The sequence below is a fragment of the Agelaius tricolor genome, unplaced genomic scaffold, assembly GCF_023055355.1.
Source record: "Agelaius tricolor isolate 1412-34295 unplaced genomic scaffold, bAgeTri1.0.p SCAF_3, whole genome shotgun sequence".
Lineage (NCBI taxonomy): Eukaryota > Metazoa > Chordata > Aves > Passeriformes > Icteridae > Agelaius > Agelaius tricolor.
In genome coordinates this window covers 6374054-6393268 of record NW_027269263.1, presented here as the reverse complement: position 1 = coordinate 6393268, position 19215 = coordinate 6374054, and the positions used below count along the sequence as shown (strand labels likewise).

General features: G+C 42.5%; 1 protein-coding gene across 2 annotated transcripts in view; it reads right to left on the bottom strand.

Annotated features, from left to right (window-relative positions):
- The window catches only part of ETV6 (ETS variant transcription factor 6), a 127249-nt gene that overhangs the window by 84038 nt on the left and 23996 nt on the right, over nt 1–19215 (bottom strand). The window contains exon 2 of one of the 2 annotated variants that reach the window (XM_071422314.1): nt 76–202. In XM_071422314.1, coding sequence (XP_071278415.1) covers nt 76–202 — 127 coding nt within the window. The remainder of the gene's footprint in view (nt 1–75; nt 203–19215) is intronic. The other variant, XM_071422315.1, reaches the window with a different exon arrangement.

Sequence of the window (19215 nt, the reverse complement as noted above, 5' to 3'; positions counted from 1 at the left end):
ACCAGAAGTCACTCCTCACCCTGCCCCACCCCCTCCTCAGTGCAAGAGCTTAAGCAGCCTGGTGCTGACACTCACGCAGGTGTGCTGGCAGTCTGACGGTGTCTTCCTCCATCCTGATGGCTTGAGGCACTGGGACATGTAGTGGTGACGAGGTGTAATTTGGTACCGGGCTCGCTGGAGGTGTGTACGAAATTCTTTCCTGCTGTTAAAAGAAAGTGGGGGGGGGGGGGGGCGGGGAGGGAGAGAAAGAGAGAGGACAACGTGAACTTTGGAACAGAGGTATGAAACCATGGCAGAGGAGGTGGATGTGGGTGGAAGGAAGGAAGTGTGTGCCTGGTGATGTGCACTAGTGGTGCACCAGCTGCCCAGGGAGCTCCAGAGCACACACAGAACACTGCCCAGTGCTGCCCAGTGCTGAGGAGGGGCCAAGCACCTTTTAGGGTGGCAGGATTACTTTTCAAGAGAGCCATGAAATTTCCAAGGGCCTTCTCAGAAATTTGCCAAGGGAGGAACAGGGAAGTGACATGCAAGTGGGGAGACTCCGAGGGCTTTATGTCAGTGAAAATCTGACAGCAAGTCCACGATACATGCGTGAGTACCACTGAAGTGCCAAAACCACTTAATCTTACGTTATCAAATCAGTCATGATCTGAACAAGCTAAGTGTTTAACACTCAACCCCTTCCTACCATTTTAAAGACATTAATCAGTAACTTTTGTCATTGCTGCAGAAAAACACATCACCAAAGACTACTCTATTTACCATCAAGTAATGTAGTACTCCTGTTTTTGCTAAACCAGTTACCATTACCTTCTTTGAAGTAGTTCAACTTGCAACCAAGTACAGTCAAATAGAGTTAAAGAGCAACTTGTGAATGTTGTATTAGTTTCATAACTGTCACAATTAGGTTCTTAGGAAAATGCCTGACGAGAAATCTAAGACTGAAACTTCACATTATCTGAAGGGAAAATTCTTCCATATTCTAAGCCTCCTATCATAGTACAAAATATACTCTTTGTAAATAAACATAGCCACAATTTTACAGAAACATAAAAAACTATTATTATATGCTTCCTGGAAGGTAATGCATGTTATTCTCCAGAATACTGACCCACCAGTGCAAGTATGGATTTAGATCCCTGCACATACAGAAGCAGGAGGAGGTACTGTAATTTCTGAGCATCTGCAGGACAGTACAAATGCAGCCTCTCACCCTGACCTTGATCTCCGGCAAACGGAAAAGACAAATTTGGTGCTGGACCAAGAGAAGGTAATTGCTTCCATGACAAACCACAGCATTATCACAGCCATGAGACAGGAAAATAGACTGAGGCTGATAGAGGCACCTGCAGAATGTAATGTAAGCGCCCTTGCCACCAAAGGGAAGGGGAGGTTTGCAAAAAACTCTACAGGCAGATTAGGTGACATCTAAAAATAAAGGGAACACCTAGAAAGTTTTGCAGCCACCGCTTCAAAGCAAGCCCAGCTCCATCTTTTGCAAGGTGCTGTTTGCTGCTCAGGAGCTCAGGTAGAACCAGAAGTTTACCCTCAACATCAGGAGTCCCACCAGAACACCCTATAACCACACTGCAGAGAAGACTGACAGCATGTGGAGAACACACTAATATTACAGGTTTAGACAGAGTGAGAAGACAAGCCTGTTTCACTCCACCATCACTTTGTTATTTTGGCAAGTATGGCCCCTGTGTCTGTCAGCTCAGTACTTTCTAAAGAGAAATTGTTCAATCTTATGTTCCTGTCTCCCAAAAACTCAGTTTCTTTCTACTCATCACTGGCCAGTCAACAGCAACCCATTAGCTAACATGAATTCAGTTTTGTGCAGTTACCAAACAGGGATGTTCACTGCGACGCAATGAAAGACGCACCTGTGGAGCTACAAGGCATTATTTGATTTTTCAGCTTCCCCAACTCCCTCCCTGACCCAAACCAGCTGACTCTGTGCTTCCTGTTGCAGAGGTGTGGCTCTCTGTGCCCATCTGCACCTCTGCCCCTGGTGCACAGCACCCCTGGAGGGCAGGGAGACCTGGCAGTTCCCAGCATTTCCTGCTGCCATCCACAGCACAGATATCGAACCACACTGCAGCCGCTCGCTTTGTTCATGGAGACATTCATAAAAAAGAGGAACATTTCTGAAATACAGCCACACAGATGCTGCCTCTGTTAACAGGCACTGGGGGATAGGTGGGAGATCTGAAGTCCTTTTCCTATCTTCCCTCCTGAAGAATGCAGGATACAGTCTAAGCTCAGGTCATATTGCTTGCTCACTGAATCACCACTGCAAAGACAAAGTGGCTTCAAGGGGTCTCCTCACTACCCAAGAGCAGGTGGAAAATGAAATTAAATTCAGAACCCATCCATTTCCCTCAAGACCCAGGAGGTGCTGTATCAAACTAAGGCATTATGCTTCCAGTATGTGCTGCCTTTACTGATCAATCTCCTAAAGGCATACCATAACCTGATTTATACCATGGCAGTTTCATTGAGGTTTACTGTTTTAAACAAATGCATTTGATTCATTGTTTCCTAGTATTCATAACGACAGGACAGCCAAAACCAAACAAGATATGGAAGTGCAGTTACTTTTCCCACACATCTTGGATATCCACAGTACTGTGTGAATTACTATTTGCAGAAGGCATTTTACAAGGCACTAAGGGGAGTTAGCTATCCAATTCCTATTAGTACCTTTGAAATGCCCTCTCTTGCTAATCCTGCATTTTTCTGTCAGCACCTTTAGCCTAAATATCAAAGCAATTTACAGACATTAGGTAAGTCTTTCTTTTTATTAGACACACAGACAACCTGAGTTACAGCAAGAGCACAGCTCAAATGCGCAAAGTAATTTCAGAGTTAAGCTGTCTTGAAAAAGGACAGCATGTGCCTCTCAAGGGCAATACATTTAACAACTGCATGCTGCCCTTTAACTGTCCTGGACAGATTTCCAAAAGGTGTGGAATGGTAATGGCAAAGGGAGGTCAAGACACTGGGCTTGTGGAAAAAATGAGCTTAATCCCTGTGTGCAGCATGGGGCAGTAACGCAGCTGGCAGCAGAACTGCGAGCACCAGGCCAGTTCTACAACCTGGCCCTGCTCTGTGCTCAGCCACAGGCAGTGCTCAGCCTGCACAGTCCATGCACAAGGTCACATGGGCTCCTCCAGGCTTTTTGAGGCTTTCTAGAGTCACGTTTCCAGGAGGAACCTCCTGTGCTCACACCACTGCATCAATCTCCGCAACTCCAGGACTGCCCGGTGCTTCTCTCTGTGGAATCCACCAAACAAAAACGTGGCTGGTTAAAAACATGCTTCTAAGGTTATGCAACCAGATACTCTGCCACTAGGAATTTTTCTGAAAGCATTTCCTAACTAGTCAACTTTAATATTTCCCTTTGTATTAAGGCCAAGAACGGTAGGCTTGTTCAAGCCACAGCTTGGGAGGAAGGATAGGTAGTGCTGGTAGAACCTGCATGAACCTTGCGTGTTCCTGAGCAAACAGCCTTGCTGCAGCTTAATGTACTGGTAAAATAAACTAAATCAATACACATTTGATGTGGTCCTGTGAGATTTTTGGTGATGAGTGCTAAGAAAGAGCTTGGTACTACCACATTCCTTATTCACCACCTGCCAGGGGACTCTATAAACATCTAAACCTACAAGGGACCAAATGCTCAGCCCCAAAGAATTACCAGCTAAGAAATTTCAAAATAGCAACTCCTGAGCATTTTGCCAGTAGCCACAAAGAGGTGACTAAAACAGGTGGCATATTGCTTGCTGTCATCATTTTTGATCAGTTTCTTCAGCTCACAGGGAGTCAAGAAAGTTTCACCATGAAACTTCATGTTGCTTACAGTAATTGAAGAGCCACACAGAGTCAGTTTTTATGGAAGGCTCTCCCCCTGGGGTTTTCTCTGGTGGCTGGTGCTCCAAGAGGGCCACCTGGACAAGCAGCCAGGTCTGCTGACAGTAGGACATGCTTCCACCTGCCCATCTTAGCAGAGACAGGCTGAAACACATGGCTAAAAATCAAGAGAATCTATGGGTTCTTTCTCTTTACTAAATATTCAGCTGCTGAGAATGCCATAGATAAAGCCATCCTGTGTAAATCAAGTTATACTGACTGTGACTATGTAGTAGGCATGTATCTAACAGCTGACTAAACTCCCAAAGCCATCAAAGGACACACTAATTTCAGTTTGGAGAGCTAGGGTGCATCCTTTACTTACAAATACTACTTGAACAGAATTTTCTCTGTCAGGAACACAAATAATTCATATTGCTAAAATAAAAATATTAATAAAAAATCAAAGTATCAAAATTAAATTGAAAAGAAGTGTAACAGTTGAGGATGAGGGAGGCTGCAAGTAAAAATAGGTTCAGGCTTTTGATATAATTTCACCCTTCTAAACTCCAAAGCAAACAGCCTTGCAATCTGATAGTCTTTTTGTCCCTTTACTAAGTTCACTCATATGGCAGGCACAAAGAATATACATGTTTTTGTAGAAATGAAAATAAAATATGTAAGAAAGTCTGCTAAGCAAGCTCCTATGTTGTCCCAATGACAGGATTATTTCAGTAGCTGGATAGGTGGAATAGTAAAACTACTTTTTTTAATTGATAAAGCAAAGAAATGCAATACCTATGCAGCAGTTTTCAGGAAACCAAAACAGGCAATGTGGTCTGTAAATACCTTGTGTGGGACAGAAAAGGCAGCTGACCTTAATCACTGAATAAAAGCTTTCTCCTATACTGCACATAATGATACCACACAGGGAGAAAGGAATTGAGAGTGAAAGCTGACACACATTTGTGTCCCAGGGTGCTGGTGTACCTGTGCCATGAAATGGAAAGCCAGGCCAAGGGACCAGGAGCCAGGGGGAGCCTGTGAGGGTCTGGTTTCCCTACTGTGGATCCTCACAGGAGTAGGCGGGTCAAGCAAAGCAGAGGGGGGAAAAGGGCCTAAAAGATAAGGGTGGTTGGAGGAAAATTATGTGTTTGCAGGAAAAATTCAGAAGGCCCTGAACATCTGAGCACCCAGCAGGACAATGACAGCAAACCAGCCACAGAGCAGAACAGGGAAAAACAGCCAGAGATTCAAGTAAATCAATCCTTAGGCAAGCAAGTGAGGAGAAGAGGAAAGGGAAGGAAGGCAGATGCACTGTTTGCCAGTGGTTTGTATGCAGTATCACAGCTGGATATGGAAGTCCAGAAGACCACTGTGAGATGAGTTACATGGTCTAACTCAGGGAGCAGGAAAGAATCAGAGCCTCTAATGGACTGAACAGCACATTTGGGGACTTTGGTCCATGTTACAGTTTGCATACTCCAACTTCTGCCAGGCACAAAGGCTCAGACCCCAAAATAAGCCAACTAGAGCTGTGCAGTAACAGGGGATGCACTCAACTCTCCACTTCCCTCCCCTCCTCCAACTGCTGTCGTCTTCTTAATTTCCATGGCAGACATCTCCTAATTTTTGATCCCATTAATATAGCAATTCACGTCAAATCTATAGCAGCATAATCAGCACACCATCAGTAATTAGAGAAATTAAAACAAACACAGCTCTCTGGAATGGACCTTATGCAAAGCAGCACTGGGAAAGATTAACATCTCGTTTCCTGGGCAGAAAGCAGAGATTGTGTCAGTAACCTCAGCAATTTTGTGAAGTTCAGCTCCTCCCTGGCTCCTCCTTCCAGCCTGTCCTCCCTGCACAGGGGCAGGTGATGGCTCTCCCCTCATGCCTCAATCCTTACTCAAGCAAATAAAAAACAAACACAGTGGTGCAATGGTTCATCACAAAGGGAAGGGGAAAAGAGACACTAGGGATGTTCATGCTTCTCCCATAGTGATTACAGCCACTGTCCTAATTAAATTAAAATTGTACAGACAGCAATACCAATGCACTTGAGTGCTATGAAAAGGCAGCTTGAGGAGGTCAATGCTGTCATTGAAAATGCCATGATACAGCTGCATTATTGTACAAGCACTCCAAAATATTACAAATTAGCAAGTATCAAAGCAGCAAAAAACTTGCTTAACCACACACTCAAGAAGTATTTTTTTGCTGCTAATATGGGGGAATAGAGAATAGAACAGACTATGTGAAGATAGTATCAGGTAAAACTAGAAGATAAAACTAAGGCAAAAAGCACAGTACAGATCAATCATTTATATATATATAATAAAGATTTTCATCTGTAGATATCCCAGTTAGGCAGCAGAAAATACACAAGAGGCAGATTCTGGTTCAGAATTTGGAAACAGAATCATCATAGTCCAATCAGGGGTAAACCCTTATCTATGCTCCCACCCTTCTGCAGCAAGGCTCCAAGAAGAGGTAGCAAAGCTGGGACTTGTCCCCCTGACCTACTACTTCAAAGCAGAAGTCAACCATTGATGCAATTGCCTGACATTAAGAAACTATCTGCCCCCAGCCCTTTTCAACATGCAACTCCAAAATTTGCATCCTGGGGGTGTCACTGCAAAGCTCCTCTGAAGAACTTGCTACTGACCTGTGTTTAAGCAGGGCATGGAAAAAGCTGGGCCACTACTGTAACCCATAGGGTCCCTTTGGCATCTATACCATGATTTGTTGGTACACTCACTCCACAAAAAGCACCACAGAAGGCTCAAGAGAGACAGTTAATTGTATAGCTAGGGAAAAAAAATCCCACATGAGGCTTTGAAGTACTGTGGCCAGTGAGTAAGCAGCAGGGAAGCAAGGAAGGCAACAGCAAAGAACTTTCCAGGCTTAGCTGCACGTCAGAGATATTTCACTGCACTTTTTGTGTTCTCTTTTCTAAAAGAGGCAGAGCTGGGAAGCCTCATCTCTGTCACATATGGTGGTTGTACAACCCTGCCTGTGTGCGTGGGAATTAACACCCTGAACACTCTTACTGCAGTCATGTGCTCATTTCAGGGCAAGGCTCCTGCAGGCCATGAAACTGAGATGGGAAGACTAAGGGGAAACATGGTGTACAGGGAGCTGCCCTCTCATGAGTTATGGGAAAGCTCCTCTTCTGCATCTCAGGGCTGGCATGGCACAAGTGTTTTGACTTGGTTGCATTACTGAGCTGTCAAAGTTGCAATGTTACTGTTCATTCAAACACATAACCAAGGACAATCAGTATTTCTGATCTTCCTACCATGGCTGAGCCTTCTGAACATTTCTAGTGAAGCTACAGTTACTGTGGGCAGGGTCCTTCACAAAAGAGGATATCAAATATTTACATAGCACAAATCACAGGTCAGAACTGTCACACAGACGAGGTCAACTTATTCACTGTCCTGGGATATCTAATTGCCCATCAGTTAAGTAGTGAAAAAATCATGGGAGAGTAATTCACATAAAAGTCATAGCTTCTTTTAACCCTCAGTCACTGATGGAAACAGAATTCCTGTAGAGCTGCAACATCCTGAAATACACATTTTTAAAATACCACTTACAAATATAAAAAATTGCCCTTCTTGGTCCCAATACACAGCTGGATCCTGCTCCCATCTGTACCTGGAAAATTCTTCAGTTAATTTTATTAATTTATTTTTAAACAGTGTTTCTGGTCCAGATTTACACTGGTGGAAGTAAAATCCACATATGGGCCTCAGTCTTTCCCTTCTCCAGTAACTTAAGCTTACTTATATTGGCATACACAGCACCTCTGCATTCCCACCACAGCATTTCTTCACACTTCAAACTTCTGGCAGACTTTCCATGAAAAAGGACATGCCAAATGCCCAGAGAAACCTGGGAGCACCATGCCAAGGTCCAATGCTGCACCTTACAGTTTGTAATCCTGAAGATTCAAGTAGTGCCACAGTAACCAAGCACACACAGCATGGCAGGGAAGTGTGCCACATCCCCTTGTTCCAAAACACCTCTAAGTAGGTAAAAACAATTTTCCAGAGAGAATCTAGGCCAGTCTGGGAATAGGACAGCTATAAATAAGGGCTGCTGGTGAAAAAAATGGGCATATCTACTTGAGTAAAACTAAACAGAATCCTCAACAAGAGAAGACAGCCAAATAAAATACCCATTCTCAAAGAATGTCTCTCTCTTAGTAACCTAGTCCAGAAACAAGGGATCGTGGATGACTGGCACTATAAAATATCACAAAGATTCAGATTATTCTACTCCCAACACATTAAATGCAGAGGGAGTTCCTAGAAAGGGCCATAACTTGCACTGACCCTGACTACTGTACAGAAACTGGATATGGAACAAACATCAAATTACAATCTTCCTCTCCCCCTATTCTTTCACCCACTCCAACTACTTACTTCAATGTGAGCAACATTAAGAACAGTGTGACTAGAAAAGGAAGCTCTAGCTGACAAAGGAGAGTATATAAAAAACAGCTGGTAGGATTTCAGAATATTAGAATAGAATATTGCATCCTGCACATTTGCAGGCTCTTCATTCTGCATCATACACACTCCCCTATGTATGCAAGGCAGGCAAGTGTTACAAGAGTCAAACAATCCAGCTTGTAAGGAAGGAATAAAGGAACTACTGAGCTGGACAGAAGAAAGGACAGATACAGCCCAACATCCAAAAGGAAATACAAACAGAGGGAAGAGAAGGTAATCTGGAAGACATATTGCAGAAGGACAAGCTAGTAAGAAGCTGTGGTCAAAACATAAAGATGCACTGGTAGACCACTGAAAGAAGCCAAGTTGCATAAAAAGAAACAAAATCTGCAGTAGGTCAGCCTGTAAAAAAAATAGATTTTTTTTTTTTTTAAACAAGCTGTTTCACAGCTTTTGTAAGGTCTCTCCAGTCAGCAGTCTAATAGTATGAGAATGCAAAGTAGAAGAAACTGAACTTTTTGCTGATCATCAGACACCAAAATACTACTTAGAAAAAGAAAACAAACCACATGGGGGATAGTGTGAGGCACAGTAAAATCTTTTATTTCCTATAAAACATGGTCCTTCCAGCACAGGACCATCAGGATTGGCAGAACTTTAAGGGGAGTTTTTAAACATATTTGTACAGAAACAGCTGGTCATGGTACTGCATATCCAAAAGAACAGATGTGCTTTCATGTGTGTGTAAAGAGAAGCTGAAGCTCCTGAGCAAGACATCCACCACCTTTAAGAAGTGGTAGATGACAGGCAAAGAGCAGAGCCTGAATTTAACAATATGGTCTATATTCCATGGACAATGACAGGGTCAAGTGATGGCTCTTTATTAAATGCTTTCTCTTCCATTAATGCTGCAGACTCTAATGATTTGACCATTGCTATTAACAAATCTGCCATGTCCCTGCCTGGAGCTAATAAGTAATTAACTAAGCAGGTGAATATTCTGTTGCGTAAGGAGAGCTATTAGCAATCCTTTCCCAACTGCTCTGAAAACAAGAGATGCCTTCCAGGTATGACCTGTCCATGTGACAGGGTACACCCCACACAGACCTTATTCCTTCACTCTGGAAATTCCAGGGGCACTCCCAGCACTCAGCAGAGGAACAAGAAGTGGATCACCTCCTTACAGGGGTGCTGCACAGGGCTGGGTGGCAGATGCCAGACAGCAAAGCACAGGATAAAACAAGCTCCACAGAAGAGGTTTGAAGAGAAACAGTGAGGACACAAGTTTGCCTGTTGCCAGACCTGCTGTGACTCTCCAAAATAACTTGTGGCACTTCCACAGCCCTCACTGCCTTGGTTGTGCCAACAGGACAATGGGATAAATGCTGAGGCCCACAGGTGTGTCAAGTCCTGTGACAAATCTCAGTTTAGCTGCTTGCCTTCTGCCATAGCTTTTCCTGTTCATTAAGTTCCCCAATTGTTTTAATTGCTCCTTTCAACCTCTGCATCACTTTTTGTTCTTCCTCAAATTATTATTTTGTTTTAGCTCATAATCCTGAAGCATTGGTTATGATGTTGTTCCTGGCAGAACAGAAGTGCTGAAGTTTTCACTCTGGTTATCTTTGGCTTGTTTTCACAACCAAGCATTGCTGGTTCACCTCTGAATGGACACTGTAGTGAGAGCCACTCCACCCTTACCATAGGACTGCCTCTGACCTGCAAATATTGCCTCACTACAGAAGTGAGAAGCTTGGGAACTAAGCCAGCTGAAATAGAGTAAACTTCAGACTTATTTAAAAAAGAGAGTAAAGTACAAGTCTTAAGCCCATTTTAACTCAATCTGAAGACTTCTTCATGGTCATTATTACTACACTATTCAAATATGTCCTGTAATACCTTTAGCACTTTCTTGCAATGAAGGGAAGTGTTATTACACTCACACTACAAGTGGAGGGACCAAAATATAAGCAGATTGGATACCCATTCAGGGTACAGAGGCTGAGGAAAAACCTACTTTGGCACCTTAGAAAACAATATGTTCTCCCAAGAACTCTTATTTGGCTGTGAATCTCACTGTTAGGACTTGACATTTATACAGTGACAGCACTTAGAAGCAAACAAACACAGCACCATTGCCCAAAGTGTTCCAGAAATAGTGAGCAGAGGACAGCCCTGATGAGCTCAAAGCCAAAATACTCAAGACAGTGAAGCACCACAGGAAGGGCCTGTTTGAATCCTAGTTCACAGTTAGGAACAGAGGTGCAGGAAGAAGCAGCAAGTCACCTGAATCCCATTTCAACACTCTACCCACATGGCCATGGTTCTGGGGTTATGCTGCTGCTCTAGAAACAGAAGGATGAACTACAAGAGAAGTAAAATGACATGGACAACTTGCAAAAGCTCTCAGAATGCATTTCATTTTGCATTTTTGCATTGATTTTAAACATCCTCCTCATGGGAGGGAACTTCTGATTTCTAACTCTCCTCCTTGTCAACGCATTGACTGAAATCTCTCAGCTCACAAGCAGCAGCAGCAGAGATGGCCTAAATCAGAAGGAAGCTTCAAAGCTGTTCCAGAAACACATCCCTCCTTTGCCACAAGAATCAGGACAGAGGCACTCCAGCCCTTCCCACGGTTATGCAACGGCACAGATCCACTTGGGAAGGCAGGTTTCCTCACCCATCCCAATTCACAGCTACACCATCTTAAATACCAGCACAGCTCTCTCCTCTACAAGCAAAGCAAAACAGGGGGACATCAATCACCCCCAGTTAATCAACCAGGGTGTGTTCAACACCAGAGCTGAGCTCTGAGACTGTCAGAGGAAATGAGGGAAGGAAAAAAAACCCAAATCTGCTTACAAGAACCATGATAAAATGCTTCTTCTGCTCCTACAGCCAAGAAGGTGACTGAGACAATATTCCCAGCATCTGAGGGAATGTTCCTTCCAGCAAGCACTCCAAGCCCCTTCCACCACGTGCCCATCCTCACAGTCCACCTCACACACAGCAACAGCTGAAGTTTTCATTAGGAGAAAATTAACCCCTTTTTTTTTAAGCTGGCAACAAAGACATAAGACTTTTCCTGGCATTTCTCCTGTTTATACAGGACCTGCCAAACCGGTTGTGTGATTTTTATACTGCTTTCTTTTCCACAAAGTCCTTCGAAAGGCAGAATAACAGAAAGCAACTAAGGAAAAAGTTTGGTTATATCAGTCCAAAGATCAACCCTTGGTAACACAGCTGAAAAATCAAAAATTAACCAGAATCCTCCTAAATTTATTTGGACTATCTGAAGCCCATAGTTGTTTACATTTATTATTAAGACTGTGTTGAAGTAGAACAGCTGTTTTGAATAGTGGCAGTCCCATTTTAAATTGTTTAATAGCTAAAGAGATAAGTTACATGGCAAATAAAATGGGAAACTGAGGGACAGAGTAGTCAAATTAACTACTCAAGGTAAACTAAGGCAGAGATCAGGTCTTCTGAGCAACCAGCTGGTATCCTGCATATTCAGTCTGTCACTTCTACATTGCACATGTCTAATTCCCAACAGTGCTGGGATATGGATACCTGAACTCCAACAGCAAACAGTTCTGAACCCCAGAAACTGATGCCACTTTATCCTCCTGTAAGGCAGTAGGCAAAGAATTATTCATCATTGCCTGGCTCTAAGTGTGCTGCCAGGGGTCTGAAGACCAGAACTGGTAACAAATGTTAGTAAACATTTCCCTCAATACATGCAATCTGGCCAAAATCAAAATGTTACACCAAAAATAGCCTTTTCAATTGCTACATAGGGTTTATTTTTAAATGTTGAGGATTGTTGTTTTGTTTTGGTTGTTTTCAGAATAACAATCTTGAGTGCAGCAGTGCTCAAGAGTACACTTTCCACTTGGCCTTTGATTCAGAAGAAATTTCTGGTTTGATATTAATTTTGCTGTCCACTTGCACAATCCTGAGGCAAAATTAAAACTAAAATGCAAGTTTAGCTTTCTGTTTGGAGCACTCTTGCCTTTCTCTAATATCAAAATCTACCCCTAGAACAACAACAACAACAAAAAAACCTATAGACATTAAAAAAAAAATTAAAATAAAAAAAAAGGAATAAAAAATCAGTGGAGTGTACCAAAGCAGTCATGTCCTGTGATGACACACGAAGCACAGGCTTCCCCCAGAGCAGCGAGGGCTGCGCTCGCTGAGCTGCGGCTCCAGGGCCCCGCCTGAACTGCCACAGCAAACGCTCATTTTCACTGGGCTGCACAATAAAGGATGAGATAAACCCTGAGCAAACAGACGGGCAAAGTTCGAGCCTCCAGCTGCTCCTCACGGGTAACTCTGAGCTGACACACCTGCTGCTCTGGCAGCCAGTTTAGCTCCCTAAGGCTTGGGCTTTGCAGGGCTGCCTGATGTGCTTACACAGGATCTGCCTGTCAGCCACAGAGATCCCAAAGTGATTTACAAACCATTTATGAGGGATATACAATCTCAGTGCACAGCAAGTGAATGGGCACCACTCCTTACACACCTGCGACCAAAAAAAAAAAATCAGAAAGCTGTTGAGAGTCCTTAAAAATCACCTTAAATGAGAATAACCTCCTAGCACTGGCCAGCCCCACAGAAACACCACCCCCAATGTCTGCAAGATGCCTGAGTGCCCAGCTCCCTCAGTGGCCACCACAGAGGAATTCAACACTAATATCTGCATTCATGGTGCAAGAAAGGATCCCTCAAAACAGACTGGATGCTTATAAATCATGTGCATCAGACTTCATAGGCATAGTGAGGCCATCCCACAAACTCCTCCTCTACAGCCTGCAACCTTGAGCTGCTTTCAGGCTCAGACAGATGGACATCCCACTGATGGCAAGTGTGATTCTTCACACCAGGAGAATCCAATCAGAATTAGACACCGGGCACATGACAGGATGAAATCCATGCAGCAAATTGCAGCTGTTGTGCAGTCAACTACAGACCACTCTATTTGCCTCCTTCCTTCAATCCAGTGCTAAAATTGCATAACTTTGTGAGCCAAAAAATAAAACATATTTTTAAACTTATTTAGCTTCTCCTCTTCCTATCCCCATCCAAAGTGGAATCATAGTACAATGATCCAAGGTCCCAGTGGGGAAAAATTAAAGCTACTACTTCATTTAAAAGCAGAGTAAGTCTGGTCTGGATGGAAATGTAAAACTTTTTACTGGCTTAACTGATGTAGGTGAAACAGTGGCCAGTCTCTCAAACAATGCTCTTCTATCTTTCAACATGTGTATGCACATATATTTATGCTATAGATGCATTTTACTACATATCTCTATTTCGACTGTAATCCTAATGCCAAAAATTATAGCATTAATCAGAAACATGTGCTGGAACTCACCTCAACCTGCATGTATGCAAAAATAAAAGCAAGATCTTAATATTTGACATTGCATAAACTAAGCTGAAAAAAACCCTGTGAGCAAGCATGCACATTCCTACTGACAAGAACTGGAGGTTTTGCTGAACACTGGAAATTGCAAACATGGAAAATAAAGATACTAGAATTTTTAGGGAGCCGAACTACCTGCTCCTATTACTTGCAATACCTGGCTGGTGACACAGTCTGTGATACCTTGCAGCATGGTAATACCCCTGGCCATAGCTAAGCCTGCAATTACAGAACAGATGGAAAAAAAACCCAGAAAAAACCAAAATAACACCCAAAAACGCCCACAACCCACCACCAAAAAACCCCAAAACATCAATCCTGTTGGGAGATGCACATACCACCCTTGGCACATCAGAAATTGTTATCAGATGTACCCAGAGCTCCTAGTTTGGAGACAGAATGAGGAATCCTGTTACTAAGAGACAGGTGGACGTTTAGGGGCACAAATTCTCTAGTGCATGGGAGAAAAGAAAAATGGGAAACAATGCTATCTCACAGATATAGCAGAGAAAAAGAAACATGAAAAAGAATCAGATCTCACTGTTGAGGAAAGGAAACACAAGACACCCATGAGAACAAGTGAGAGGAAACACCACAACCCCCTTGTCTGTAGAAGCAGCAGACTCTTGCCTTCAAGAGCTGGAATGTCAGAAGGAGCATAAACATCTTGTTTTTGTTGAAGGTGGTGGGGCTTTTTCCACCCCACCTCCATCCCCTACTGTGGAAATACAAATTCTAAGGGCACTAGCTCTGCAGACTTCAGGAAAAACACTGCAAATCCAAATACCTCTGCAAGCCCTAAAGAACAGTCCTGGAGATGAGAGGGAGAGATGGAGTTTTCACTATTCAGAATATAGGTGCTATTAATACAATGAAGGCAGGTGGGGGTTTTTTTGTAAAAAAAAAAATCATTTTATTCCAGCCTCACACTCCAGCAACTTTAATTCTTTTGATTAAAGCAAAATTGCAAGATTTCTTTTGGTCAGCCAACACCAGCTGCATCTGAAAAATTACTTAGATAAAGCCACCTCCATCCTTTAGAGATGCAACTCAACACTAATCTCGTTATGAAACTCATTGCTATGCAAGGGGTCATCTAGAAGCTCCTTTGTCCTGTATTAATTTGAACCAATTTATCTCAGTACTCATAAGAGCAGACATTGCACCAAACATACAGCATAGTGTTGATCTCAGAAGTGGTTTATCAGCCCAGAGCCACCCAAAAAGGTCATCCTGAAGTCAGTGTTGGCTAGTAAATATTACACCTGTGTTAGTAAATGGGAGTCAGTTGTAATCACATCCTTTGAATTCACCCTGGACCACAAATTCCCATCTAGCCAAAGCCCTGGGTTTAATGAACAACTGCAGGGATTCAACTCCTGTTCCTTACTGCCCTGTCACCAGGAGCTACAATCCAAAAGCATTTTAGGCAAAAGGGAATGCATGAGTGCTCTTTACCTGCCCCAGAGCAAAGTCCAGGAGCCACCTGGAGCTAGTGGGCCTCAAACCTAGGCAAAAATGGCCCTCAGGTTAAGCAGAGGCATTGGATCAGCTACACACAGCTGCTGAGTTAATGGAGCTGGGATGGCTTACACTCTACTGTTTCCCTAACTGGAGCTTTGGAAACAAGGACTTTCAACCACTTCAGCTCAAGAAGAAAGCAGCACTCTAGTGGAGGTAAGGATGATGGGTATGCAAACAGGAAAGGGAGTAGTGGGGAAACTGGAGTTACCAGGTGTTTTGACAGAGCAGCGAGGACAAATCTTTAGTGGTCAGTCTCTCAAGGTGTTTGGGTTTTCTCACTTCCTACTAAAGGATGCTATTTAAAGGATACAATCTAGACCAGTATTCAGAAACAACCAAAAAACCCTACACTTCCCTAGTCCAAAAAAATCTAGCCCAGGTGATACAATCTGTGTTTTCACATATTATGTACACATTTGACAAATCTATGTTCCCCATATCCACAAATTATTCAACTTCTGCCAGCCAATTTGTACAGCAATGAGGGTAATCTCAAGTGCAAGTTCCCTGACATAGATTTACAATTGAATCAATTGTAAATCATTAAATTGAATCATTAAAGAACATTATTACCCACACAACTATCTTTTTCTTTACCTATAAATTTCAGACATTTGTTTCAGAGAACAAGGGAACAACGGAAGAACAAACAAAAAAAGCTTTGCTCACTCACACAAACACTAAATCTAGGCCAAGAGTAAATCCTCAGCATCCAGAAAGACAGGATTAATTTCTAAACATAAGGCAGTACTTGCCCATGCTAACTATCACTGAGCCATCCCTGTAGAGATAGCAAAAGCCTGAATAAGCTTTGAGGGCTGAGAAGCAGGACCTGACTGCACCTTGAGAGCAGACTGGGAAAGGCCACATGGATCCTCTCTGCACTGGAGGTTATGATTCTCTGATGCATCTATATAATCTTTGACCAAAATGCCAACTCTGTCTTCAGAAAACTTCAGGTCTATATATTAAAAAAAAAAAATCCATACCTGATTATTTCTTGTGATGTATGAGCACATTAAGGATGATTGTACAAACTGTAGATGTCACGTGCTGTTTCATCGCTTTTGTTCAGCTAGACTGCAGCAATATAATTCTTTATTCAAAGACCTTTGAAGCCAAGAGGGGAAATTTTACAGGAAAAAAAAAAACCAACCAAACAAACCAGAAGTTATTTCTTCAGTTAAATTTTAATTGCACTGAGGCAAGATTTCCTTCACTACTGTAAATCCCTAAAGTCTACCTGAACCTTGACCTCATTTTCTTCAAGATTCATGCAAAAAAACAGGCTTTGAGACAACTTGGACTCTTCTTAATATCCTTATCATGGGAATGGCTGTCCACACTTCTCTTCAGGGCTGCTGAAGTGTGTCTCATGTCACCCATGTTAAATTAAGATTTCAGGTGGGGAATTAGCAGCAGGGACAGACAGATTCTCAAGAAGCGAAAGATGCTGCTCTCATGATGATGTTATAATGAAAAGTCACAGGAGAAATTTCCTGCCTCTCTCAACTGTGTCGAAACAGAATTTTATCAAGTATAAATCCTGTCCAAAGTTTCTCCTCCATGGCTCTCTGGAGGTAATATTACAACATATTTCCCTTTAAACCAGTGTCAGCTGCTTCTGTCAAACCGCAAACATTTGATCATGGAGTCCTTAATAAATGTTCAGCATCAGGCAATTTGGGAGGCAACTAAACCATGGCACAAGAGAATGATTCCAGCACTGAAGGAAAAGCCTGTTGTTACATGACAGGTCACAGCTACCTGCCTTTGGACAGAGTTGACAGAACCAGCCTGTCTCTCCCTAGGGTCATTCCACTAACGCCCGTGCTCCTTGCTCAATCCTGCCTCACGTCCTGCACCACATCCTTCCCAGCAAAACATGAAATCAGCAGGAAACAGAGATGGTTTAGGGACTACACTGTGCTGCTTAGGGACTACACTGTTTAGGAACTACACTGCCGAGCACAAGCCTGCTCATGGCCACAACAGCTAAATTTAATACAAAAGAGAAAGCCTGGAAGAAGGGCTGCTCTGCACCAGCCCATTTGCTGTGTTCCTCCCTCCCTTCCCCTTCCCTTTCAGGAAGCAGAGTCACTCCCATGGCAGGCAGCGAGGGGTTGAACAGGGAGCTGAGCAGATGTGGCAAGCGCCTGACAGAGGGTAAGGAACATGAACACACAGAGAATGTGCTGGAGCAGCACAGGGGCCATGGCTCCAAGGGAGCCACACGGTGACTGAGCCAGGATCACAAAATGCACCATGGCAATGAAATCACAGATGATTCAAACTGCTGAGGGCTAATTTCAATTACCTGAACCTGGAACCCAGTCTGCAGGCAGATGGGAATGGCCCCTCAGCCCTACAGCACCCATGCCAGGGGTGTGTAAGTTCACAGCACAATTTAGGCTCTGAAGGAGATGAGTCTCTTTGTCCCCACCTACTTACAGAACAAAGGACCCTCCAAAACAAGCCCCCTTCTACCAACAAATAAAGTAAGTCCCACTGTCAAAAATTCCCACCATCTGCTTTCCATTTTTTTTCCTATAATGGAAAAATACATTCTCTGCTATTTTTAAACAGAATTTGTTTGCAGTCCTAACGCCTTTGCTTTCTAATAAACATTTTCACCTCAATATATAGATACCACTATGAAAGTAGGCTTCAGATAGATGGAAAATCTAGCTCAGGAAACCACAACAGACCCCAAGTGCACTGAGAGCTAAATCTCACTGAGATGGGAATCTCAGCTTCCCAGTTTCACCATTTAATGAAAATGTTCTAACTTAAAATAAATCTGCTATCCAGAATAAATTAAGGAAAAAAAAACCCAAACTGATAATTTTGATTGAACTGGATTAGGAAGCAACTACAGAGGCAAAGCTGAGCAAATAAGCCTTTTCTAGGCAGGTGGAGTGGAGGTGGAAGGGACAAATAATACGGTGATACATACTTGAGGCAGTACCTCTTCAGTTTGGATTAATTGCAGGCAGAACATCATGTCTGACCAGGTCCTCAACCAGATTTCTCCAAGTCCAATAATGACAAGCTTCTATATCTGCTTTAATTGATATGAGCTTTTAGGACAGACTGATAGCAGAGATCTAAAGATAGGAAGTAATACAGAGAAGTGGCAAATTTTCTGTTTATGGTTAATAAAATATGTCCTTATATTTATGGGGGAAAAAAAAGTGTTTCTCCTGAAATCAGATTTTTTTTTTCCTTTTATTAAGTTAAATTAAAAAACAACTTTTTTTTTTTTCTACCATGAAGGAAAGATCTATTAAAAAAAAAACAACATTTTTTTGGACATTTTTCATGGGAAATGCCATGTTCTATTTCTATGTAACAAACATGCTAGAGAGGTAACAGCACATGTGGTTATAAAAAATGGCACGGAAACACACTAACTCATCGTGCTATTTCCGTATTTGTACATGAATTTATGTATTGCAAAGAAGGGACTGAATAAGTTCCATTTTAACTTTTTTTTTTTTTTTGCTTAACTCCTTTATTTCTGAAGTACATGCTTTAAAGTTAACACATCATCATGTGGGTGAATGTCTAAAAACTGGCTTGTGAAATGTCTGGAATTAATATTGTATCTGTGTAGTGAATTTACCAGTACTCGCATTAATAGAAAAGTTAGGATGTTAAAGGAACAGATAAAAAGGCAAAAGTAATATGGCAGTTTGGAAAATGAGCTCAAAATGCTTACACCTGCAGGTCTTGGTAGATCCATAAAAAAATTAGAAATTGTAAAATCTCAGCCTTAAAGTCTGCTCCAAGTCCACTCACAGGATCTATACACGCATTATAAAAAGAGTTCATTTACTGAGTGTCTTGATTCATCTGTAGTAGTGGGAAAAGGCAATGACACAGGGCTTACCCCAGCATCTCTATATGGGGCTCCCATTAAAATGTGAGAGTGGATAG